The sequence below is a fragment of the Vipera ursinii genome, assembly GCF_947247035.1.
Source record: "Vipera ursinii genome assembly, chromosome: 1".
In the NCBI taxonomy this organism is placed as follows: Eukaryota; Metazoa; Chordata; class Lepidosauria; order Squamata; family Viperidae; genus Vipera; species Vipera ursinii.
The window spans coordinates 337,811-364,432 of NC_139512.1; the positions used below are offsets into that span (position 1 = coordinate 337,811).

Sequence of the window (26,622 nt, forward strand, 5' to 3'; positions counted from 1 at the left end):
TTGCCTACCCCTGGGATAGACCAATACCCATAGTGGTTGTTTTTTTTTAAATGATCCTTGTAAACTACGAAAGCAGAACCTTCAGAAAATAATTCCTGAAGCTGCATGATATTACTAAGAAGCTTTGCCCTATGGAGCAAATTGTACGCTATACAGATCTCTTTGCTTCACCTTTTTGTATGGGGGAGGGGAACAAACCAAAAACGCTTTGAGACCATGATTAAAACAGGAGCGGGAGAGGGAGCATTTCAGATCTATATTTGCTACACAGTGCTAGCAGCAAACTCCTGCTATTACATGATTATTATTTTTTTTAGAATAAATCCATTCATTCTTTCTCCAGAGACTGGAAACTGATTCCCCCTTCTTCTTCATTTTTGGCAATCCCCCTCGTAATGCTGCAGACGAAGGCAGCAGATGAGTAGCTATTCTCGTGACAGAATACAACAAACCTTTTCTTTTCCACAAAAAAGAGGGAACGAGAAAAAGCTTGTTTTCGTTACATTTTGGAAATAACTGTAAGGCAGAATTCAAAAAGATCTAAAACCAGGAGTGAAAGAGGAAAAACTGGCCACGTTTGTGCTACCATGGACAACCAACATGTTCAAGGGCATCTGGCGGTCACAGAAACTCGGGCTACAGACTGGGGCTTTTGCATGGCCAAATTTTACCTGATGAAACCCACCCCAGTGGTTTCTTCCACTAGCAAGTATTGCTTGGCATGCAGTACCCTCTTCTATAGCATTTATCCCTCCATGGGACATACGCACAGACCCCGGCTATCCCTTGAGACTAAATAGTTCACACAAGTGGAAAGGGAAAACTCCATGTGAACAGTTCACATTGTTTAGCAATGAATAAGCCCTTGCTAAATATCATAGCGACTGGAGCTATACAATGTTGGATAGTTCTGCCGGGAATACTGGAAGTGATCCACGAGGACATTGCCTCTGCTGCTACCATACTGGAAATCTCCCTGATGTGCAAAGGAGGCAAGTCCATTCTGAGACTTTTCCGGGGTACTCCAGCGCCGATCCAGGTTTGTTGTTGTGATAGGAAGGAGCTGCTTTTTTGCTTCCTGGTTTGCATCGTATTTGGTCTGTAAGAAAATTACACTATCAGCCTCAGAAATCAGCATATCTAATAAAGTACAAACAGCCTAAAGACAAGGCATCCATTAACTATCTTGAGAAATATTAAATGAGAAACTATTAAATTGCTCTTTCCATTTATTAATGAGAAAGCACTAACTGCTCCCACTGTTGATTGATAGGATCAAGAATTCACCTCAGAATGTAGAGTAGTGATGGCGAACCTTTTAGAGACTGAGTGCCCAAAGTGCAACCCAAAACTCACTTATATATTGTCAGGTGCCTGGTGGGTGTGGCCCATTGGATGAGCATGGCTGTAGTAATAATGGCAGACTAGGTGGGACTAAAAAGTTCAATCAATCAATTCCAACTTTGCGAGATCTTTTTTCCCCCCGCAAGAAGTTGAAATTGATTGAACTTTTTTTTTTTGCACACAGTGGTAGAAGCCTAAAGCAAAAAGGTTTTATAAAACCCAGCTGAGGGCCTAGGACTGGGGTGATGGTGCGCGTGCCCACAGAGAGGGCTCTGCGTGCCACCTGTGGCATGCATGCCATAGGTTCATCACCACAGATACAGAGGATTGAATAAGGACTCCATAAGATGGACAATATGGTGGGCTTCCATCTTTGCAAAAGGAAGGAGCTATGTCTGAGGAGCAACATGGAAGTAATGCCTTTGGAGTCTTGGAGCAAAAAAGAACTCCTAACAGGGCAAGACGTAAGCTCTAGCCTGATTGGTCAGTTCATCTGACTTGTAGAGTCTCAAATGAAACCCCTCCCCACTATTACATCATAAACTGATCTTGTCAATATTCCTGTAAGAGAATGAGCCAGACTGATTCCACTTTGGCTAGATGGGATCAATGAAGCAAAGTGTGTGTGACCATATCATAATCAGATAGAGGTAGGATTTTTTTCCTGTCAATTTTGAGAGGAAAGCAGTTATTTGCTTTTTTTCTGTGGGTACTGAACTATAACTTCAGTTATATTAACTGAGTTGTTTTAATGTAGTGGACTGCTAAGATTACAGGCCACTAAGGAAGCCCTCAAAGCACATCTAGCTTATATAGTGACAAAGTTTCTTTGCAATATTTTAAAGGCCATTTTTGCTCTCAGGACTGGGGAACTCTGTTTCATTTGATCATTTTATCATACTCATCTTTTGTAACAATAGCTAGACTTAAGTAATTTTTATATTTAAATTGTTGGATATTTATACTGTAGCTTGTGAGGAATCAACCTAACATTTGGTTTGTCTTTACAACATTTGTCAACATTTGTAAACTTCCTAAAAGTTTAATGCATACACTGTTTAGTTTTCTATCTCAAAACTGTGGAGAACCATCTTGTTGATTTTGCTCCATTGAGACTTGGCAACACTGAGAACCGATAGAAGAGAATATTTGTAGCTCAAGACTGAATTGTGGAGTCTTTGCTGCTCTCTGAGCTAAGTTGTTTTCTTGCAGGCATTTCATTACCAAACTAGATAAACATTAGCAGTGATGATGTCACCTAGTTTGGTAATGAAACATCTGCAACAAAATACTAAGGAGTTGGTATGTTGAGGAGCTACAAAAAACAGAGGACTATGGACCACTTGTGGCTCTGTAGCCTTATACAACCAAAACTTAAACTAGAGCTTCATTCACAGAATAATACTTGAGAAATCAGGAGATAAGAATCCACAGACATACACCCCTTTCTCAAGTCATTAATGCAACTCAAAAGTTAACTAAAACTCATTTTGTTCATTTTGAAGAAACCGAAAATGAATCCTGAGCTAGTCCCACCATTTAAAAAGTTAAATCTCAGGTATTGTTGAATTCCAGCCTGAGTTCCAATCAGAGCTCAGAGAATGCTTCAACTACATTCAATTTTCATTCACTGTTTGGCCTGAGGTTAAAGGAAGATTTTCCACTGGCTACATACCTTGTTGTACAAAAATACTCCCAGGATAGCAGTCATCATGCCCAGAACATTGGTGGTGGTGACAGGGTTACGAAGCATGATCAGGGAGACACTAATGACCGTGATCCTTTTTGTGGCATTTGCAACAGAATAACTCAGAGGGCTAATAAGGTTCAGGATGCTGAAGGCGATGACATTCTGGGCAAAATTGCAGAAGCCACTGATGGCCAAGAGAAGGATGGTCCATGGCCAATGGGCCATTGAACTCTGTGGGAGAAACAGTGTGTGAGACGATCAGCTCACCTAAAAGGGACAGAAGCAGCTACAACACATTGATTGTGATAATTAGTTGAGTGTAACTTATTTTTTCTCTAATTAAGTCCAAAGATTCCTAGCTTTCAATTCCAAACATTACTTTTAGAAATTCACATTTTATAAATTGAAAATATGTGTGTGTGTGTGTGTGTGTGTGTGTATAATTTTGAAGTCTTAAATGATTCCCCCCAAAAATTTTTATATTTCTTCCAATATAGTATAGGGCAGCGTTTCCCAACCTTAGGAACTTGAAGATGCGTGGACTTCAACTCCCAGAATTCCCCAGCCAGCTATGCTGGCTGGGGAATTCTAGGAGTTGAAGTCCACGCATCTTCAAGTTCCTAAGGTTGGGAAACGCTGGTATAGGGGTATGAAATTGAAAGCAGCAAAGAAAATAATTAGAATAACAAATGATGTCATTTTAAAAGCAGTACATATGAGTAATAAATAACAAATCCAAATACTTTCCCCATAAAGCATTTTTTTTTTAAAAAAATCTGAACTTGAGCAGTAGGAGCTTATACAATGAACATTAAAGCATAATATGCTTTGTTTTCAGGGGCATAAAGCTATTTTAGAGTAGGCATTTACATGATGTACCCATCTGCAACTCCTTAAATAAAATGTAATTTTTTCCCAGCAATCATGTTTTTAAAGCATCTTTCTGTCTCTGAATCCAAGTCACTGTATAGTTGACCAACTGTTGACGTAAAACTGTTGACATAAAACTATTTTTATATATACTATAATCACTGTAATTAATTTGTCAAATAAAAAAATCAGTACTAATAATATCCTCAGATATAAATGTCCTCTATTTTTTAGCATTTTATTCAAAAATTATCTCTTAGTAAGAGCATAAATGAAAAAGCCATGACAACTGAATCATCAGTTTGAAAGTTGGTCTATTAAACTAAAACAGTCTTGTGGGAAAGGTTTGCTTTCATATGATTAAAACAAATTAAATACAGCTTTTCCTATAATATATTGAAATCTAGCTTGGTTACTCTGTTACAGGCGATACTTGTTTAATGACCAATTGTTCAGGGACCAAAGTTATGATGGTGCTGAACAAGTAAGAGTTATGAACAGTCTTTATATTTACACCAGCTGCCGCATCCCCAAGGTCACCCGATCACCATTTGCAACCTATTTTCCTGGCTTCCTACCAAGTCAACCAGGAAGCCAGCAAAAAAAAAAGGGGGGGGGGTTTCCACAAAAAGTGACCATGTGAAGATCTCACTTAACAACCTGTGATGATTCACATAACTGGGACTGCCAGAATTTCTGTTACTAAGCAGCAGTCATGTGACATTGTGCTTTATAACCCACAATGCTTAGCAACAGAAAATTCTGATCCCAATTATCGTCATTGATCAAGGATAGTATTCTCTGCTATTAATATCAGAGAAATAAGGCCAGCCAGCTTTCAAAAAAAAAGTTGAAAAAAGATATAATTTTATTACTGAATAACTAGTCCTTTTAGAATTACTTAATCTGTTAGCATACTGTGCATAATTCACCAGATGCAACTGAAATTCTAATTGCAAACAAATAAGTAAAGTACTAAAGTACTTTAAAGGATGAAATAGTTATCAAGATCTTGCAAGGGTAGCCGGAATTTCTAAACTGGAATGGGAAACATTGCACTATTCTGATGCCATAGTCAATAATTCTTTCTAGCTGCACTGGGTACTGTTTATTTACTTTATGGCCACCCACCACTAGGTGACTATACTATCTAACACAGCAGTTGTCTTACTGGGCACCTATTTGCTAAAAAATAGAAGAACTTACTGAAAAATTTAAAATAATATAATTTTGGTAAGGAATTACTTATTAATAAGATTTAGATCTTTCTTTCCTCAAAGAGTTCACCAGTACTTCAATTTCAGCAATCCATTTGAGACAGGTTGGCCTGTCATCTGACCAAAGTTAATACAATGATAAAATCCATAAAAGGTGAAAACTCAAAAAGCATGAACAAAAAGTACATTTTGAGCTCCCTCATAAAGCAGAATAATAAGACACCTCCCACAACTCCAGCAACAATTGCCACAAAAAAGCAAGATTAATTATTTGTGTTATACTGTCTATGCCTTTGGCAGGGTCTGCAAAAGTGCCTAGTTAATTACCCAAGCTGATTATTATGGGGGGAAAAATCTAGTTTTGCAGTCGCTAAAAATCAACAATGACTTCGTGGGACGTAATCAATCAAAAGCTGCATAAAGCTATAGTACGGTGAGTGCCTATAACTGATTTAGAAAGCGATTGGGAAGCAGTGCAAATGTTTCAGCCCAGTGGTGATATGGCAACACCTTTGTAGCCACATTTTGAGCAGTTGCAATTTCCATACAATCCAAGGGCTTCCCTGAGTACATAAACTGCAATAGCCTTTGCGGTTACCAGCATCTGGATCACCAATACCAGGTTTCCATTTCCAGAAAGAGGCCCATTGTTGTTGTTCAAATAAGCTGATAAAAGGCCCCCTTGCCATTGATGTCCTGTCCGTGCCAGATTTAGGAAGGACCCCCAGACTGTGAACCTGGACCTTCAGTGAGAATACAACCCCATCCAACATAGGCTTATCTCCTGAATCTTGAAGTTCAGCCCCTGGATCAGCAACAACTCCATCTTGATTGGTTTCAGCTTCACCTTGTTCTCCCACATTCAGTCCTTTACATCCTGGAGACTTGCAGAAGCTCTTGAGACATCCAACCCTGAGCTCGCAGGAAAGGAGAAGTATAGCTGAGGATCATCAGCATACCGACAGTGACTAGCTCCAACCCGCACATGATCCTTCCCAGCAGCCTCGCACAAATATTAAATATCCTCAGACTTTGCATGATCTGCAGGAGAATCCCAGGGGTTGAGCAACAGTCTCTCATAAAACTACCTTGAAGTGAAAGGAGCAGAATTACTGAAAACAGGGCCTCTAATTTCCAGCTTTTTCAATAGTTCCAACAGGTTGGCACGACCAATAGGGTCAAAAGCCACCAAAAAGGAAGCTACAGGAGCATCAATAGGACTGTACTTTCCTTCTCTCTTTCCCCCCAGCAATGGCTTGCTTTTTATTGCAGATTTCCCTGCTTATTTTTAGATTGTTTAAGAACATAGCAACTAAGGCACAACACATGTATAAATTTCAATAACTGAAAAAGTTAATTTAGGTAAAAACAAATATTATTACCCTGAATCTTTCCATCTCTACACTATTCATTTTCTACGATTGGCTGAGCTCTTCTAAGTACCCTTCTTCTCGCCTACCAGAAGACTACAAACTCTATTGAAGAACAAAAGCTCAAAAAATGTCTACAAATTTCAGTAATTCCATTAACCCGTCAGTCTGTTCAGTTTTAGAGCCCTCTTGGTTTTAGTGCTAATATGCTCGAAGTCCTTCACAAGGATCAACATTTGGGTTCAAACAACAGTTCTAAACAGCTGAGACAAAAATATGGGAGGGCTGCAATGGGAAACATGATAGAAATACCAGCAAAAAAGCAATAGGAACCTCTTGACTCCAGGGGCATACTTCAAGCCAAAGGCTTTTTTCTACAGACTCAGCTAACGCTTACCAAGTCATTTTCTACCAGGAATGAGGAAAGATCAACCAGCACCCATGTTGGGATCATGAAAAACACAGCATGGCAACCAAGGATGTTCAGCAGACGGAGATGGTGTATTCGTGAATCTCTTAAAACCTGTAAGAACGAAGAATTCAGAAACAGCTCCTTCTTCAAGAATCGTTTCTTTTAGTTGCTTTTCTTCCTATAAACTGAAATGTAGTTGCTGTATCTCAAACACACAATTTCTTTACCTGTGTGCAACTGAACATAATGGTAGTGATTAAGTCAATTTTTCCAATTTGATGGATCTACAGATAAATTGCATCTCAGCTTTCAGAATTCCCGGCCTTCACAGCTGTTGGGCAATGCTGAGACTGTAGACAGAGTGCAGAGAAGAGCAACAAAGATGATAAAGGGACTGGAGCCTAAAGCATATGATGAACGGTTGTAGGAACTGGGATGTCTAGTCTAACAAGTAGGACAAGGGATGACATGATAGCAGTTTTCCAATATTTGAGTGGTTGCAACAGAAGAAGAGGTCAACCTATCTTCAAAACACCTGAGGATAGGACAAACAGTAATGGATGCAAACTAATCAAGGAGAGACCCAGCCTAGAGCTAAGGAGAAATTTCCTGAGAGTGAGAGCAATTAATCAGTGGAACAGCTTTCCTCCAGAAGTTGTGAGTGTTCTAGTACTGGAGGTTTTTAAGAAGAGATTGGACAGCCATTTTTCCGAAATGGTATAGGATATCCTGCTTGAGCAGGGGTTGGACTAGAAGACACCTTCCAACTGTTTTTCTATATTCTGTATAAATGAAATCTTATTTTGAGTCAGAGGCACCAAGTTGAAAAATCTCATCTAAATAATAAAATAATAAATTTGAACAATCTAGACAATACTAGCATCTAACTAACTGGGTGATTTGTGTGTGTGTGTGTGTGTGTGTGTGTGTGTGTGTGTCTGTCTGTCTGTCTGTCTGTCTGTCTAAAAAGCCTCCCCAAACCAACCTCTTTAAGCTATTCAAAAAAATCTTATTATACATTTAATTGCTAACTTTTAAGTCACTTTATTTATCACAAGAAAGCCTGGAAATTCATCATATAAACTAGCATACAGAATCTGACTTATTTAGTGTATTTGTGCAATATGTTAGTTTAGACTAAAAGAGGTTTGGAAGTTTTAAGGTTCAGTGTGCTATGAGACCTCAGCCATATTCTTACAATGCTGTGTGAATAAGGCCATTGTGTTAAGCCATGATTTTTGAGGTATGGCATGTTATTAGAACATAATATTGTGCATTGTAAACCTGATTTAGCATGTTATGAACATAAACTACGAGCTCATTAAGGAAACCCTCCCCTATTCTCCATTTCAGTTTTTCATATTGTTAGGTATATGTCTGTGGCCTAACTGGTTGGGTTGGCAATATATATGAACTACGATTGTATCATTGTTATAGAACTGTAATGTATCACCTTAACTATGTAATGCATTGCATCATACCTTCTAATGATTGGCCAGCGCTGTTTCCTATGGCCATAAGAGGGAGCTAGAGACATAGCTTCTCTCTCTCTGTTACGTTCACTCTTGCTTGCTGTTACTTGCTGTTTATCGTGGTTTGTGGGTTTGCTACTGTTTTGCTAAACCTGTAGAACTGTGTTTGACTTACGGACTGGTAAGAAGACTCTGTATCGGATAATCCTTGGACTGTTGTTATCTGCTATTTTTTCATTACTCGTGTATGACCTGGACTGTTTTTTCCTGGACTGTGCTATTGTCTTATCCCACAAGTAAAACTTTTTTGTACACACCTCAATGTATCTGTGTGGTTGCTGTGTAAACTTAACTACTCTCAGTATCCTTTTTTTTGTGCAAGCTCTCTTTCACTCAAGAGTTGCTCTGTTCATCCTTGTCACATATATAAATAGGTTAACAATAGCAGCTTAAACTTTGTGTACCTCAAAGAAATTACTGAGTTTCTATGCCATTATCATAATTTAGACAGCATTAGAGAATATGAATTTGAAATGTGAATATATTGCATGTTTGTTACAAAGATCTTTAGTGCAGAAATATCAAGTATATTTGCAAATGTATATCGATGTGCAAAAATATACATTAAAACAAATAAACACAGGGTACCTTCTTAGAGAAAATATTCTGAAGTGAGAAGCAGAGAGTTGCAGCCAGGGCACTGATAAGTCCCCAAGTATCAAATGAGAGTTCTGTAATTGTAGCCAGCAGGACTCCACCAATAATAGGGATGAGGGATAAATATACCTGACAGAAGAAAAAAATCTACTTATTATTTATTTATTAAATTCGTTTGCCACCCATCTCGCTTCAAGACAACTCTGGGCAGCTTATTTATATGGGACACCTTATATGTTTCCCAAGTTCAGGTGGTGCAGAAAGTTTATGCAAGTCTCACAAAAACTTTCCAAATGTTTTCTTTTTCCAAATAAACGTTTCAATGGAACAACTGCAGAGAAGCATTAAATACTTCACCCCTCTGACTACTCTTATTTCTCTTACCTTGGTTGTCTGCTTTTCCTTCATGATGATTCTTGAGAGGAGAACAACCCAAATAGGCATTGTTGCTTTAACTGGAAAGAAGAGGAAGGGCACAGAATTAAAGTGAGAACAGATGCCAGCAACAAGACCTGTGAAATAAAAGCTACTTAGAAACCGATATATTACATGCAGATATTACTCAACACAGCGTAATGCAGTATAACTGTCGACAGTCACTCACATATGCAAAAGCTTCCATGGTGAAACTGTGGCACTACTTGACCACCTGATACTTTCTCCCATACTACTTCCTGCTTTACAACTAAACTTCGTACTAAGCTTCCTGCCATTTTGAAAAAATAAGGACTGCTTTTCTAAATTAAATAAAAGATACAAAAATCTTGCACGAACACAGCAGTTTTCAATATGCAATTAAACAGGAATTAAATAACTACAAGAAGCTTAGTGTGAATTACTGGAAGTCCTCGACTTACAACAGTTCAATTAGTGACCAAAGTTACAACGGCACTGAAAAAAGTGACTGAGTGTTTTTCACACTTATAACCACTGCAGTATCTCCATAGTCACGTGACCAAAAGTCAGATGCTTGGCAACTGACTCATATTTATGATAGTTGCAGTGTCCCAGGGTCATGTGATCTCCTTTTGAGAACTTCTGACAAGCAAAGCCAAAGGGGGAGCCAGACTCACTTATCCATGTTATTAATTTAATAACTGCAGTGATTCACTTAACAACTGTGGCAAGAAAAGTCGTAAAATGGGGCAAAATTCACTTAACAAATGTTTCACTTAGCAACAAAATTTTGGGGTTCAATTGTGGTCATAAGTCAAGGACTACCTGTATACCTCTCACTCCTCCCACACTTTATTTATACTGACAAAAGATCTTCAAATGAAATGGTTCACTGGATTTTATTATTAATCAGCACAACAAGCCTCAGTTTTCCTTGCCTTTGCTTCTCTCTATAAGAACTATCAGGCATTCTGGTTGAACCAGATTATTGGCAGTAAAAGCTCTTTTTTTAAAAACAACAACAACAATACCATACCCTTCAGGCACGTTTTTTCTTCCTCAATATAAATAAGGAAATTCTCTTGAAGTTCTGCCAACATTCTACACATAGATGGAGACAGCCTAGCAATGTAATGAACACTGATACCTCTATACAGAGAAGCCCTCTTTGCAAATCCGCTTGTGAACCAAAGTAGTTTAGCACTGAACTACGAAGAGAAATACAAGTAGTCTTTGACTTACAACAGTTTAATGACCTTGCAAAGTTACAAAGGTGCTGAAAAAAGTGACTTATGACCATTTTTCACACTTACGATTGCCGTGGTCGTGTGGTCAAAATTCAGACGCTTGCAACTGGTTCATATTTACAACGGTTGCAGTGTCATGGCTGCAGTGTACAGTTGTAACTTTTTGCGACCTTCTGACAAGCAAAGTCAATATGGAAGTTAGATTCACTTAACAATTGTGTTACTAATTTTAACAATTGCAGTGATTCATTTAACAAAGTGTGGTAAGAAAGGTCATAAAATGGGGCAAAATTCACTTAGCTGTCTCACTTAGCAGCAAAAAAAATTGAGCTTAATTGTGTTGTAAGTCAAGGACTACCTGTATCAAGATTCCAACTCACCCTTGGTCACAAATGTTCACCGGACAATATTGGGCCAATCATTACCTCTTAACCCACCTTACCTCACAAGGCAGTTGTGGGGATAACAGGAGACAGCATAATACACAGCTACACCTTGTGATTACCGTAGTAGTCAAGAGTGTGGACTGGCACCAAAGACACCCAGCTTCTAGTCATAACCCTAGTAAGCCATAGAAGCTTACTGGTTACTTTGGGCCAGTCTTTCTCTCAGTTCAACATACCCCACAAGGTTATTACTGTGGAGAAAATAAGAGGAAATCCTACATACGTTATCTTAAGTTGAACAATGTGCAAGCTAATAAATAAATTGGAGAAGTGCTTCCTTCTTTCTCCATTACTCAACAACAGGCCCAGGAAAAAACATTATTTCCATAAAAAAAGCATATTCGCAGGCAAAGTTTCCCGATCCCCCATATCTAGAACGTGAAAAAAAAAAGTAAAGTGCATCTCCCTCTCCCAACATTTTTTTTCTTTTCTTTTCTTTTTCTTTTCTTTTCCGGAGCCTTGGTGGAGCAGTGGGCTAATGCCTCCTTAAGTAACACCAGCTGCCTGCAATTAGTGCAGGTTCGCATCCCACCAGGCTCAAAGTTGACTCAGCCTTCCATCCTTCCGAGGTAGGTAAAACGAGGACCCAGATTGTTGGGGGCAATTAAGCTGACTTTGTAATAATGCCGCTTGGGTGTGTGTGTGTGGAAAACCCTAATAAGCAGGCATATACATAGAATGAAGGCTACTGCTAAGCTTGTAAGCCGCCCTGAGTCTTCGGAGAAGGGCGGGATATAAATGGAATTAAAATAAATAAATAAATAAATAAATAAATAAATAAATAAATAAATAAATAAATAAATAAAGCAAGCAAGCAACTCTGCACAAGGACTAGACTGGAGCCTCCCTCCCTCCGTCCCTCCGTCCCCCTCGCGCCCCATCATCATACCGGTGTGAGCGTAGGAAACTGGGACGCGCCAAAGGGAGACGTGGGCCGAGACGGAGGCCAGGTACTTGCCAAAAGCCAGCGGCAGGATGAGGCGCGGGTACGCGCGAGGCGGCAGCTGGGCGGGGCTGGCGGCGGGCACGCGCCAGGCCCGCAACAAGGGGGGCAGGAGCGCCACCAGGCCCAGCACGTGGCAGAGCGAGACCGTCACGGGCCGCGGGAATGCGCCCAGCAGCACCTTATTCACCACATTGCCGCCAGCGCTCAGCGCGTACCACGCCAGGCAGAGCGCGGGCACCCGAAACAGCCCCGTGGATCCGCGGGGGGACGCGCCGGAGGGGCCGCCGGGCGAGGGGGGAACGGGAGGGGGAAGGAGGTGGCCGGGAGGCGGCGGCGGCGGCGGCGGCGACACCATCCTTCAGGCTTGGGGAGAAGAGCTGCACCGGGGTGGCTCCGCAGCCGGGCCGCAGCCGCTTTGCCTTTTTTTTTTTTTTGTTTCCCCCTCGGACGCGTCACTTCCGTACAGCCGGCGGAAGCGGAGGGCCATAGCGACGGAAGCCGGGCAGACGACTACCTTCGACTTCAGGGAAAAAAAAAAAAGCGAAGTCCTCAGCGGGTGGTCCTGGCAACAGGGAAGGCGCCGGCTCGTTTGGCTTTCTTGGCGGTGAGCGGGAAAGCTCGCGCACTTGGGGGGCGGGTGGGGGGGTGGGAGCGAGAAATGACTACGCTGCTGTGGCGCCCAACGTTTTAGGGATTTTTTTATCACCGATAAAATTAGGCTCTCGGTTTTCCCCTAGCACAGGGGTAGGCAACCTCGGCTCTTTTATGACTCATGGACTTCAACTCCCAGAATTCCTGAGTCAGCATAGCTGACTCAGGAATTTTGGGAGTTAAAGTCCATGAGTCATAAAAGAGCCGAGGTTGCCTACCCCTGCCCTAGCATAACGTAGCAGGGGTCTTCAAACTTGGCCCTTTCATGACTTGTGGGCTTCAACTCCCAGAATTCCTCAGCCAGGCAGCCTGGCTGAGGAATTCTGGGAGTTGAAGTCCACAAGTCATAAAAGGGCCAAGTTTGAAGACCCCTGATGTACGGAGAGGGCAGAAGCTCGAATTGGATCCCCACATTGCCCGTTTTTCACTTGCACTTGCGTACCGGTATTCCTGGATCTACAACAGTTCACTCAAGTGACCGTTTGAAGTTAAAAGACACTGACAAAAGTGACTTTATGACCAATGCGGCATCCCCATGGTCACGTGATTTACATTTGGATGCTCGACAACTGACTCACATTTATGACAGCTGCAATGGCCTGGGCTGGGGTCATGTGATCCCCTGTTGCAGCCTTCTGACAAGCCAACTCAATGGGGAAACCAGATTCCCTTAACAAACATGTTACTAATGTATCAACTGCACTGATTCACTTAACAAATGTGGCAAGAAAAGTCATAAAATGGGGCAAAACTCCCTTAACAAATTTCTCACTTAGCAACATACATTTTGGGCTCATTTGTGGTCGTAAGTTGAGGACTACCTGTATTTCTACATACCATCAGGCGCTGCACAGGTGCAGTCACAAACCGTCGGTCTCAGTGCTGATGCCAGGGCTCGTTCTGGGAACTAAAGTACATTATCTAAAACGAGAAGGTAACGGGCTGACAGTCCTCACCTCCCCAACATTTCTAATTAGGCTGGGTGCGGATGTAGCTGCCGGTGGTTACTCTTGTACAGCCAACAAAGCATCGCTTATCCTCGAGTAATGTACACAACAGTCATTGAAGCAGATCTCAGAAAATAAAGTCCAAAACATGAAATTACAGACATCTGGTATTAAGGATTCCACTAGAATTTGCACAAAGCAAAAAAAAAAGTAATTCTCTTTTTAAACTCAGGATAAAACGGCCTCACAAGGAATATTCCAAGTTTGCTGGATTCTGCGGAATAAAATTCAGAATTTCTTTAGTGTCTTGTTCCATCCTGAAACAAAATTCTTCGTATCCAAGTCAGAATACTCACATTGGCAATTTAGATGTCAAAATATTTTCAAGTGTTTTGCACACGCAAATATTTCATGTTTCTGTCAAGGTAGACTGGGCCTGAGAAAAGCATCTGCCACACCAATACAATTCAAAGTATTATTTCAATTACACCTTTCAGTGTTTGACAGTGTTCTCAAATCTAAAAAGCATAATTACAATAAAAACTCATGCTTGCCCCTCCTTTTGTATATTGTCTGGAGTGGAGTGGGGAGTGGGATAAAGTCCAGCAAAGATGCCTTAGTGAAGTTTCTTAAGTCTCCAAGATGCCCTGAAAGTTTCTCTTTGCATGCTAACCCGCTTTCTCTGAATTTTCTTAATTGTACTTTGCTAAATTTTTCCAAACATAATCCAACACCAGCAGCACTTGCCACACTGGCTTACTAAAAAATTGAATCAGCCTATGTACAAAAGCTAAGCACGAATATAAAGAAAATAAATTTAAAATTAGCTAACGGCAAACAGAGGAATCACAGACCAAGAGAAGTAGAATATTCTGATGATACTTCCATGCAGGGATTGTGAGTTGGAAATATCACATCAGAACTATCCAAAGAACAGATTCACATTACTTAGGAAACCACATCAGTGGGTCTCAATGTGATGACCAAACCTAGAAACTAAATCATTTTAAGAAAAAAGCCTTAATGTCCATTCCATATTCAACGTTAGTCACTGGGTGAGGCTCTATCTATTCATGATTCACAGTATCATTCAAACTTTGAAGTAAGGGTTAACAAGGTTATTTCTTCTGGCATCCGAAACAAAAATGAGAACATCCACATGAGAAGAGTTTCCCCCAGCACTCTTGTCTTCTCCTTTCTCTTCCATGCATATGGGAGAGGGTGAAATAGGTCCTGGAAGAGGTTACAGGAAGAGGATACCGCAAGTAGTTTTCTCTCACACCACCTGTTAACTCGGATTCTGATCAGACCATTGTGGAATTTTTACAACAGCATTTTTAAAAAAACAGGTATTGACAGCCACAAAAATAGCTGAGATACCAGCTCTAGTCATTGCTCCCAGGATAATTATACCAGCCTTCTTTATTTGATCATCTGGAAATCAGATTACCGGGTGAGTAACTAACCCACAGGTAGTGCTAGACTGTTAGGCATCTTGTGCAAACACACCCAGTTATGATGGAGTTACTGGTAGCAGGAATATTGCATACTGTATGCAGAGGAAAGGTTGTGCTAGTCCTATTCTAGTAGCTTTAATTAGATTGCCTTAATTTTTTTTTGGGGGGGTGGAATCAAAAAATGACAAGAAAACTTCATTCACTGGATTGTTGCATAGAAACTGATGCAGAAAATCAGGGGAAGAAATAAAAAAGCAGTGTTTTGACAGAGATCTAGAGCTTACCGGTACTTTTCCATGGCTTGCAACCGCTTGCAAAAAAAAGCCTGTCTTTGCACAGGTGAAATTGGCTAGAATAAGTCAGACTGGATTTCTGGCTGTTCTGTTCCAGCTTTGAAGACACAAAGGATAGTAGTAAAAATCTGCCTGAGGAAAGGGGAGGCAGTGACTCTGTAGATTACTCTCAGCAGCCACAGTCAACTGTGTCAATGTTGCAGAATACTGAGAATTGTATCTGAATGTCACAAATTCCCTAGCAAAAGATAAAATACATCTTATGGTATGAACTAGAACTATACATACCCCACTGAAATATATCTATTTAGGGAAATGCTTGCTGCTTTATTTATAGAGACTGCAAATTTGTTGTCTAGAACAGCATGAAAGGATTAAAAAGACTAATAACTGTATATGCTTCCAACCTACCCAGATAAAACTATCCATTGAGAAAGCAAAGTCCAGCTAATCCAAAAACAGATCCAACACATGCCCTTCCAGGTGCATTGAACTGCAACTCCCACAAACCTTGTCATCAATCATGCTAACCTAAGACCTAGAAGAGTTACACAGAATGCAACACTAGGCACAGATTTCAGCCTTCCGAGAGCCTTCAATTTATGAATATTTTTTAAAAAAATCTCTTGGGCTGAAGTTCAACATTTGCTTGATCACATTTTACTAGCTAGCCAAAGGCTGAGTACATAAATTGCCCTTTTTCTCCTGACAAAATGTCAAAGATGTTGCAACGATAACACACATCATGATTGTCATCAAATTAAAGAAGTTATGTGACTAAATACTCAAGAATAGTTTAACTCTAAAGACACACTTTGACATTGAAGTGGAAAAGCTGTGCCTCTCAAGCCATTACTGGACTAAAACTTTCTCTGCCAGTTTCTAGTACTTGGCAATGAGAACACGGTACAGTGAACATCTACAATACAGATGAAATTAAATAAATTATATAGCATTTTCAGACAATTGCAAAATACTTTGCAAATTAAAATACAGGTAATCTTTGACTTGTAAGTATAATTGGGTCTAGAACATCCGCTAAGCAATGCAATTGTATTGTGTCCAATTTTACAACTTTTACCATGGTTGTTAAATGAATCACTGTGGTCATTAAGCCAATCCAGCGTCTTCCATTGTCTGTTGGAAGGTTGCAAATGGTGATCATGTGACTTTGGACACCAGTCCTTGCACTTAGGGCCATTTCAGTGTTCCCATGGTCATGTGACCAAAATTCCTCAAGTAATTAAAGTTGCTGAAATGCCTGAATTTTGGTCACATGACCATGGGGACACTGCAATGGCCGCGGGTGCATGGACTGGTCATAAGACATTTTTTAAATCACTGTCATAACTATGAAAAATTATTAAACGAATGTTGCAAGTGAAGAACCACCTGTATAAAACAAGTGTTATATTTTTCCTGGATATTGCAAGTGGGATATTGCTAAGCATGGTCTGCAGCTGAGGTCCTTCTGGAGACAATAACCAAATTGGGAATTTGAGTGGAATGTCAGAATCATGCTCAAAAAACATGCAGGACCAGGACGAAGACTAAATTTGATTTAATTTAAAGGTACACTTAATTGAATATGAATTAATTGAATGCAATTAATATTACACCCCCATATATTTAATAACTCTTCTCCCATTGACACGCTAAACAATTTAGCAGCTCTTTTGAAGAGACTTCTGGGAGCTGCAGCCAAGGCAGGAGAGGACATACAGGACCCCATGGCTTCAGGTTATGCATCTCTAGTCACAGACTTAGTGGTGCAGAAAATATAGATTTTATAAGTTTAATCTTTTAATTGTCCAACAGGAGACAAGAGCTCCGCTTCCACTTGCGACGCCTTTTATAAACCCTCATCTGTACCTGGCCATTTCTGAAATATTAGAAAGTGACAGTGTGTTTTGTGCAAATTTTTTTTATTTCCACATTTATATCACAATGTGTCCACTGAAAGGACCAATAGCAAAGTTGCTCCCTTCTGTGCCCAAGAACACAGAAGTCTAGTTACTGTACATTCACTAAGGCTGTTTTTGCAAGTCGCTTTTGTGATGGATATCCATAAGGCAAACAATATCTAAAGGAATGGTAACAAGTATATTTCCAGCATACAAACAGGCGTCTGTCTCCCCCTTCACAGGACATTTACAAACTAGTAGCACCCTCAGTACAAGTTGGAATTTTCTTTGTTAAAACAGAAAAAAAAAACCAAAAAAACCCCCACCATTTTTTCCCCGCTTTCCCGTAGAAAATCTGCAGAAAGGGGTTAACGTGCTTAGGCTGGTGCTGCTGCTGGGAGAACTGTGAACACTTTTTGCAGCATTTTCATGGATCTGAATTGAAATTGAAACCAGACTACGCCCTGTGAAAGTCTACGGAATGCTGAGCTAAAGGTGGGCATCTCTCTCTCCGGCCCTTCCTGCACTGCGGAGCACATATCATTGCAATCCACATCTCCACATCAGGGGGAATTTTGAAGAGAGATGTAATGCAAAAAGAACTACCTATAGTTTTGCACAGTTCATTTTAAAACATCTCACTGCCATATTATTCCTTTTAAGAAAAATCAAATCAAGACAAATAAATAGACTCAACTACTCTTGTGTTAAATGTTTCATTTCCACAATTAACCACCTGTACCTGCCTGACCTTGGATTCTGGCATCCACAAATAGCTGGAAACAGTTTTCACCTTTGGAAAACAAACACATTTGTTTTGCTTTGTTTCTAACAGCTGGCTTGCTAGAGTTCAAAACTCTACTCATTTTTAATCAAACCTTTTGTTATGCCTCCCTTTGCAATTTTGTTAGTAAACTGGTAGCAGCACTTCACAAAAAAAAGTTTTAACAGGAAAGAAGAAACTGCCAGCGTCCAGCTCTCTGACACACCCTCTCTGCTTTGTAAGCCTTTCAGCGTGATGGGGGTGGATGGGGGATGGCACAGCACCTGCCCACTTTAGCAACCTGCCAGTGTAAAAAAAGCATCTTAGCAAAATTGTACTCAGTCTAGGCAGACGTAAGGCAGGATGTTCAGGCGCCCCTCATCCCCATGTGGATCGAGCGATATGCATTGCGTCCAATCATACCAGTTACCCTGTGTATCATAACATCCATTCACGCCAGGCCAGTGTTGGCTGCATATCCTGTCAAGGTCATCCTGCGTCACCTCCCGTGTTACCCCAGGCAAGTCTGCAGGTTTGCTGTGGGGAGCCAGGACATGAGTTTTCCGGGCTTCTCTCCTAGTGCTTTCCTCCTGCTTTAAATATTCAGACATGAAGTAGTGAGCCCCTGGAGTCTGCACCCCTGAAGAGGACAGCAAGCTACTCTGCCTGTTTAAATAGGACTGAATTATTTCATTCCGGGACAATTCTTTCCAATTCGTTTGTTCAAAGGGACTCTGCAGAGGTGGCTTCGGCTCCTGCTTATCTGTGCCTGTCCTGTGCTGCTCAGCAAGAGCAGGAAGATCCAACTGCAAACAGTCCCTCTGTGCTAAAGTCTTGATCTCGCCCGTCATGGGGTCAAAAGTCAGCCGCCGCTCTTTTTTTAACCGCACAGGCTTGACCCCGCCTTCCATCACCTGCCCGTCCAAGTTGACCACGTAGTCTTTGGGCCGGTACTTTTTTTTCTTCTTGCTGTCAGACCCTGAGGCAGCACTGTCACTGTCCATCCTTGAAGCATCTGGTGATAGGTCAGCCAAGGGTGCAAAAGATTCTACTGAATGGGAGCCTGCTCCACTGCCGGGAGAGGCTCCTGCACTGAGCTGAAGCTGGCCCTCGGGCACTCTTTGCTGCTCCTGGTCATGAAGGGATGCTTCAGGTTCCACTTGATGAGATGCCTCCAGTCTCTTTGCTAGCACTGGCTGTGGTGACAGCTGTACTAGAGAGGGGGGAGGTGGCGATAAGGGCACTGGAACATCCAGAAGAGGGGGCTTTGGGCATGGGGCAAGCGTCAAATTCTTGGGGGAGTACGTGGCATGTTGCCGAGCAAATGTTTCCAGCCTGACATTCCTGGGGCTGAATGAGGAGCAACGAGGACTCCTAGGCTGGTTGGCAGCAGCCTCCTCTGCTTTGTCATGCTGCTGCTGCTGCTGCAACACTGCCGTTTTCAGCAGTAAGGATGCCCCAGAAGTTTTGAAGAGTCCTGGAGAGCTCGTATGAGGCCGGACTGCATTGATGGGGATCTTGCTGGGCTTGTCGTTTTCACTCACCTCATCCCTGTTGCCTTCTGGCCCTGGGAGAAGACTCACATCTGGAGGGCTAGGAAAACTCTCTGGGCTTCCACCAATCCCATTGGTGGGAGGAGGAGAAGAGTTTTGTAATACTTCATAACTGGCTTTGGAAACTTTTGGCAGCGGCAGAGGAAGACCATCCTTGGCCTCCCCTGGCCTCTTCCGGTTCCCTGGCTTTGGAGAGTGCAGCTTTTGGACATCGTTTCTATTCTTCACATCTTGAATGGGTTTAGATCCAATCACAGCCCCAGGAGAAGTTTCCACTCGGCAGTTGTGAGCCCCACCATTGGCTGATCCAGGGGGATTTGGCAATCCTCTCAAGGTGGCTTCATTCTGTGAAACAGGCTCAATCAGCTTCTGCCAATTCCGCAACAGTTTTTTGGCCCGTTTAGCAAGCTCCTCATTCTTGGTTTTCTTCCTCACGTCATTGATGAGCTTCCCCAGCCGTGTTTCCTAAGGTGTTTTTTTTTAAAAAAAAAGAACACAAAGATTATTTTAAAAGGCACCTCATCAAATATCATTAATGGAGACTTTTTTTTTGTTATCTCCATGGGTATGTTCTGACAAGGCCCAGAAGAGGAAAAAGAGTATAGGGCAATTCTATAGCTGACTTGTTTCTTAATCACAGTAAGAAAAGGGGGAAAAATTACTATACCACCAGAAGAAGTACAGTTAAGGAGCAAGGAGCATGAGGTGGAAAATTCTCTAGAAAACTTTCTTTGATTGCATATTTTCCTTCTATTTTGAGAAATGGCTCCTTTGCTAAAGTTAATTTGTAATCTGCAAAATAGGGTGGCTATATTTTGATACAATTCTAATCGACTATAGCATCAAACTGTGTTTTTCACATGATTCAGATATGCTAAAGTAAGAACAATTTTTAATACTTTAACAACTAGTGTCATATAATAATTAAGGTGTTGGGCTAGAGTAGAGAGCCAGATTCCAATCTACCCACAACTACGGAAGGTCTCTGGGTGACTTTGAACTAGTCATTCACTCTCAGTCCAGCCTACTTCAAAAAGCTATCATTAGGGGGGAAAACAGAAAGAGCTATTACTAGATACAGCACTATGGCCTTTTACATCAAATAAACAATCAAATTCCTAAAACTGTAATCAATACGAAGCCACTGTTGTATTTTCAAATATGTACATTAAACCCAAATAAATATTTGGATTTATTTAAATAAGTTCTTAACATTTATAATATCAATGCTATAATAAGAGCATTTTTTCAAATACTTATTCTAATGTTATACTGAAAAAATATTTTGTGTAACATTTGAATTAAACCTATGTTCAAGTAAGTAAAAAAATCAAATTGATAGGCAAAGCAGAAGAATGTTCTCTGATTAATATTTTACCAAATCTATAATCATATCAAATATGTATATGTTCACAAATCAGGTGTTGCAGAATATCCTTACTAAGACCAGCCCCATTCAAATATACCTTGAAATGACAGAATAAATCAAGCTGGTACCATTGTAAGTGAATCAAAAATCAACAAAGGAAATGCAAGCCATTGTGTACTTATTAAGGTAGGGCAGCAAAGAACCATCTCAAATTGTAAATGAAATTTGTAGCATCAACCAGTTATAAATTACATTCCCTATTTCTGACTGATGCTAGCAGAGAAAGCTGTGAGCAGCTTCCATGGAATTCCATAGGCTACAGCAGGCATGTCAAACTGCCGGCCCAAGGGCCGGATGCATCACGCCAAAACCGCGCCCACCCCATTGCCCGCAATGGGGAAAAAGTCGCAATACGTCACACAATGTCACGTGACATTGTGAGTTTGACATGCCTGGGCTACAGCAGTAGGTGAGCTGTAACCAGTTCAGGCAAGCTGTCAATACCCATTCTTTATGAGAGCCATTTTTTTTATCACAAGGAGACTCTAAAATCCATGAGCTGTCACAGAATATGGACAATCATACGTGACTTTATCCAGTTCACTAAGGCTTAAAGTGACCTATTTGCAAATGTTCACAAAAATTAATGGCAAAAGCTTGATGTGAATCTGCCCTTACTTGTTGCATTTCCTTTAAATGATTCTTATCAAGTTCCATTTGGTTAAGATAATTACTTTGGCCAAAATATGTCAGGTAAAGAACTTAAGCCTGTCTTCTCAGAGGACCGAATCTTCTTAGCAGGCAAGAAGTGAAAGCAGTGCTTTATTTTTTGGGAGGCTGTATGCTTAAATTATGTTTATTATTCTTAGTCTTGTTTATATTATTAATTTTACTTGTTTACATGCATTTAGTTAATTTATTCAGACTGGGGACTTTCCAAAGCCTTGAATAATTAAAAATATTTACAGTATGTTTCAAGCACATCCTGATAAGCTCCCAACACATTTGTCTGGCTTAAAAGTCTCACATCTTTATCAACCACAATAATTCATTGCTTGGGTGTTCTTCTCTCCCTTAATCAACAGATAGACAGAGGAAGGTGGAAAAAAAGGCATGCAATCAAAAAAGCCAGTTCTGTGTTATTCAGTATGGCATATGCACATCCATATTCAATAGACATTGCAAAACTCTGAAACTGAAAAATAGTAAAAAAAACATATTTAAAAAGGTTTACAGGAACTATAAGTAATAGTAGCTGGTTTAAATCTTGCTCATGCGGGGCTTGTCTTCTTGTCTGGAAAAAGAAACTAAAAATGCAATATTGCAAGAAAGAAGAGGTGAAAGCATCATAATTCTTGGATGAAGAGCTTCCTCAGCCCTACCACGGTGGAGGAGACATTGAGGGTGACTACAAAATGTCAGTCAAAGTAGAGACTGAGAATATAAGTTTGTATGACTGCTGGGACACCTGGAGCTTCTTTGGCCTTCAGAGACAGACCAGCAAAATCCTGTTGTTTGGTGCTTTTCTTAACTACAGTGTCAAAACAGTGAGAGCACATTTCTCTCAATCACAAAGTATTATCAAGCCTATGGTTGAATGTACAGATTCAAACTGGAATAAGCTAGGTGATGCATATAACTCCTCCTACAACTTTAAATACCATGCCTTTTCTAGTATTTTACGATTTTTTTTTCTTATCAAGAATACTTGCTGTAGGAACAAACCTCAAGTGCCTCTTTGGTGATGGGGTATTTCTCCAAGCTGGAGATCACTTCCAGTACTGCCACCATGTTATGTATCTGTGGAAAAAAAAGGAACAGAAAGTATCCTTTTAGAGAAGGGCAGATGCTTTAGGTATACCAGGTTATGTCCCACTGGACAGTAGAGCTGTCGTACGTTAGTGGACTCCCTGGAATATCCTACATGAGAATTGAAATATTTGAAGTAAGTAGTGTCAAAAGATGATACTTTTTTTGCTGAAAATATCTTTGCCTGGAATTCTTTTTTTCTACTTGGAGTTGCTTATTTTTCCCCCAAGGTAAGTGAAAACATTTCTAATTCTCTCTCTTTCTTAGGTGTCACCTATAGACACAAGACTTAAATTGATGGTTTCCAGTGTACTGCATCTCATTTTATTCTGACACTTTATTATTGCCAGAGTTGGTTTAAAATTTAAGGAGAAATTATCAGCTGAGAATGAGGCTGAGTAGAAAAAGACAAGGAAATAAATGTGTTTTAACACAATTATTTTGCTTTATTTAGTGGAGGCTGGGCTCATCTCAATCCCCTGGAAAAGACCTGTAAGAAATCATTCAAATTGTCTGGAGGCAAAGTTACCACACAGGGACAAAAGGTGTGTCTAGAGACAGATTTTCCACAATACTAAAATCATATTAATGTATCTGCAAAAAAAGTTTAATGCCTGTAAAAAGACAACAAATGAGAATCAATATAGCATTTAAGATATTCTCAGAAGAGGACCGACTCAGATTTAGTCCTCAACAACCACAATTGAGCCCAAAATTTCTGTTAAGTAAGATATTGGTTGTGAGTTTTGCCCCATTTTATGACCTTTCTTGCCACAGTTATTAAGTGAACCACTACAGTTATTAAGTTAGTAAAAGGTTAAGTGACTGTGGCTTCTCCATTGACTTCACTTGTCGGAAGGTAGCAAAAGGCGATCACATGATCCTGGAACGCTGCAACAACCATCATAAATATGAGTCAGTTGCCAAGTGTCTAAATTTTGATCACGTGATCATAGGGAATGCTGCAATGGACGTAAGTGGGAAAAATGGTCATGTCACTTTTCCCAGTGCCATTGTAACTTTGAATGGTCACTAAATGATCTGTTTTAAGTTGAGGACTACCCATAGTTCCCTTTTACCATGAAAGCTCATTAAGTGACTTTGGCCTGTCACTCTCTCTCAATCCAGCCAACTCACAGGAGTGTTGTTATAAGGAAAAAAACCTGGAGGGAGCACTCTATATGCTATGTTGTGGTCCTGAGGAACAGTGTAGCATAAATTAAAGCAAGTGAATAAACAGTCATAGATTTGAAAGAAAAAATGGCATAGATTCCTGATGTATCTTAAGAATATATATTTCTGAAAAAGTGCACACTATCCTCTAAACATTTGAAGGATAGTCACATAATTAAAATAAGAAATCAAAGCATACATAAACATGTAAATATATTCAGACTTCCTCAAGAGAATGAAAGCGTTAAGCGAAGCCTGCAAGAGTCAATTGGCTCTTCTACAACAGGACTGTTTACATGCCATTATCTTTACCCTGATATAAAGTGACTATTTCCATAAATGTAGAATGCAGTAGAGAAAAGCACATCGAGACCATCTCTTTTTCTTACTCACAGTGACACAACTCATAAACACACAGTCTCTCTGCTTATGGCAGCTGAAGGAACAACTGTCCAGGAAGAGTGAGTAGTAATGCAAGGGCCTGATTTGAAATATAGCAAATGATAAACATTCAAGAATTCTTAATAAAGGCCTGTACAGTGATTTTAGTTCAGCTTAATATGTCAGTATAAATGTTCTAAATCTTATGCCTAACAAATTGTGAGTATTATTTGTTTCCTTAACTCTTGTATGTGTAGATAGATAAGATAGATAGATAGATAGAGATAGATAGATATAGGTCTTTTACCTAGGATGTTTCTATGCAGATAAACATAATTTTATGCACTTTCCATTGGCCTCATTTTTTTCTCTAATACAAAATAAGGAAACTACATACATTATATACCAGATGAGTAATTTGCAACGGTTACTGTAGTTACTCACTAGAACTACTGCACTATCAAACAGTTTTTTAAGTAAAAGATAACATTTTTTATTTTCCTAGAAGTATAATAAATAAAAATAAACTCATTATAATGAATAAGAAGTCCAAATATTCGGTTTAACTAGGTTTTGCATAAATAAAACCCATCTCACCCCTCAAAAATAGGGTTATATTACTGTGGACAAATTACCTGTCATTATTTTGCTTTAATCAAAAAGATAGGTCAAGAGGAAAGAGCAGCACAGAATGGAATGGTTGCAGAAAATACACTCTGGGTGTGGAGGAATTAGAAGATGCAGCAAGCTGAACTAATAAATAATTTTATAAATTTTAAAGGAAAACAGCTCAGGACCCTGCTCTACAAATATATTGGGGCTGGGGGAACTAGAATGCAGAAAATTTTTCCTACTCAGACCCATAGAATATGACTGTGAAATTGTGGATTCACACATATCTAACACATGGAGGATTAGGTACAATACACAAAAGCAAAGCAAGGAAAGGAAAAGATGCTCTTATATTAGTACAGGATGCATAGATGCTCTGAGAAAGAGGTAAGATGAAGTATTTCAAGAAGCCCTTAAAACAGAAAACATTAGTCCAAACCATCACAAGTGTCCCTCCTCAGACCCAGCAAATACTAAATTCTTGCCAACTCTGAGCCATACTACACAAGTTATGCTATTCTGAAGAAGCAAAAAAGGGGAGGGAGAATGGTGTCAGACAAAACACTGTTTGTTTGTGTTTGTGTTGGGGGAAGAGAATGAGTAAATGATCAGCGAAGGACTAAAAATAAGCTTCAGGCAGCATGAATTGTTGGGCAATATAAAATATAGTTCGGAAGATGATAAAAGATCCAAAGAGACTCTAGAAGGGGACTATAGACAAGAAGCTTGGTTAACCCTTTTCTTGCAGTACCTATTTTTTGGCAAAGTATGGGGGGGGGGCTGAATTGCTCCAGTAGCCATCCATGCAAACGGAGGAACAGAGAGGGAAGCTAAGAAAACAGAGAGTACAAATTTCAGAATCCAAACCTTCCTGCCACCATCCCTTATCAGAAGTATAACTTGCTTATGTATAGAAATCTATCGACTGCCCTTCTCAGACGCGCAGATACATCCACATCTAACTACAGGAATCCTGCCCCCCCTAAAGCAGGATAAAGATGGTTCCCATTCTCAGGAATCCTTGACCAAGATTTCTACAGCCGGGTGCCTTACACATGTGGTGGGACTACAATCCACCATACTTTGAAGTCAGCGCGGTTATGTCACCTGGGACTAGCAGGGAGTGCAGAGGGACAGAAAAACATGAAATTAGCTCGAGGCAAGCTGCCCATTCCCTGTACATATACGCTACACTCACATTGCTGTTGGGGTCGATGGCCTGCAGCAGCCGGTCCCTGATCTGCTGCGGGGACGGTCCCGGAGCCGCTGTCATTGCCTCCCTGGGGGAGGAGGAGCCCCGGGCCCAGCAGAGTGGGGGCGAGAGGAGGCCCCACCGTCCTCCCCTCCTCCCTCCCTCCCTCTCTTTCTCACTCGCCGGCCTCGCCGCGGGGCAACTGGAGCCGCATGTTCCGCCGGGCTCAAGCGCCCCACCAGTCAGGGGGAGGAAGGAGAGCACAACTGCTGGAGAAGAACTGGAAGGAAATAGCGCAGCCCGACTCGTCCTAGAGCCCCCCGGGCCGCCGCTCGGCTCCGCTCGGCTCCACCGAGGAGACGGAGGAGGAGGCCGAGCTCAACTGTGGGCAGGAGCCAGCCCCGCGCAGTGCATCCTGGGACACGCCCGACGCTGACGGCGCCCGACGCAC

The 26,622-nt window shown here is 40.7% G+C and overlaps 1 protein-coding gene and 1 long non-coding RNA gene across 4 annotated transcripts; one reads left to right on the forward strand and one right to left on the reverse strand.

Moving 5' to 3' along the window:
• SLC35E1 (solute carrier family 35 member E1) lies at positions 1 to 26,583 on the reverse strand. Of its 3 annotated transcripts, XM_083352333.1 has the most exons (8): positions 26,178 to 26,583; positions 22,730 to 22,804; positions 18,513 to 20,100; positions 9,417 to 9,487; positions 9,024 to 9,161; positions 6,889 to 7,014; positions 3,020 to 3,265; positions 1 to 1,099 (listed from the first exon to the last, which is right to left on the reverse strand). In XM_083352333.1, exons 1-8 carry the CDS (start codon positions 26,250 to 26,252, stop codon positions 869 to 871), a joined length of 2,550 nt encoding a protein of 849 aa, XP_083208459.1. In that variant the 5' UTR covers positions 26,253 to 26,583; the 3' UTR covers positions 1 to 868. The 3 variants fall into 3 exon arrangements, with proteins under 3 accessions (XP_083208459.1, XP_083208461.1, XP_083208460.1); XM_083352335.1 differs by lacking the exons at positions 18,513 to 20,100; positions 22,730 to 22,804; positions 26,178 to 26,583 and adding an exon at positions 12,011 to 12,495; XM_083352334.1 differs by lacking the exons at positions 1 to 1,099; positions 3,020 to 3,265; positions 6,889 to 7,014; positions 9,024 to 9,161; positions 9,417 to 9,487 and adding an exon at positions 17,110 to 17,297.
• LOC310634210 lies at positions 15,028 to 18,020 on the forward strand. The gene is made up of 2 exons (XR_014491172.1): positions 15,028 to 15,118; positions 17,670 to 18,020. It is a non-coding gene; the product is annotated as an uncharacterized lncRNA (long non-coding RNA).
• Positions 26,584 to 26,622: the final 39 nt, after the last annotated feature.

Bases quoted from the DNA above. Each gene is read 5' to 3' on its own strand.
- SLC35E1 (XM_083352333.1), bottom strand. From the start codon at position 26,252: ATGACAGCGGCTCCGGGACCGTCCCCGCAGCAGATCAGGGACCGGCTG. The intron at 22,805-26,177 runs GTGAGTGTAGCG...TTTTTTCCACAG, and splicing joins CCATCGACCCCAACAGCAAT to ATACATAACATGGTGGCAGT. The intron at 9,488-18,512 runs GTAACTGGTATG...TCTTCTTTCCAG, and splicing joins TGGATGTTATGATACACAGG to TTAAAGCAACAATGCCTATT.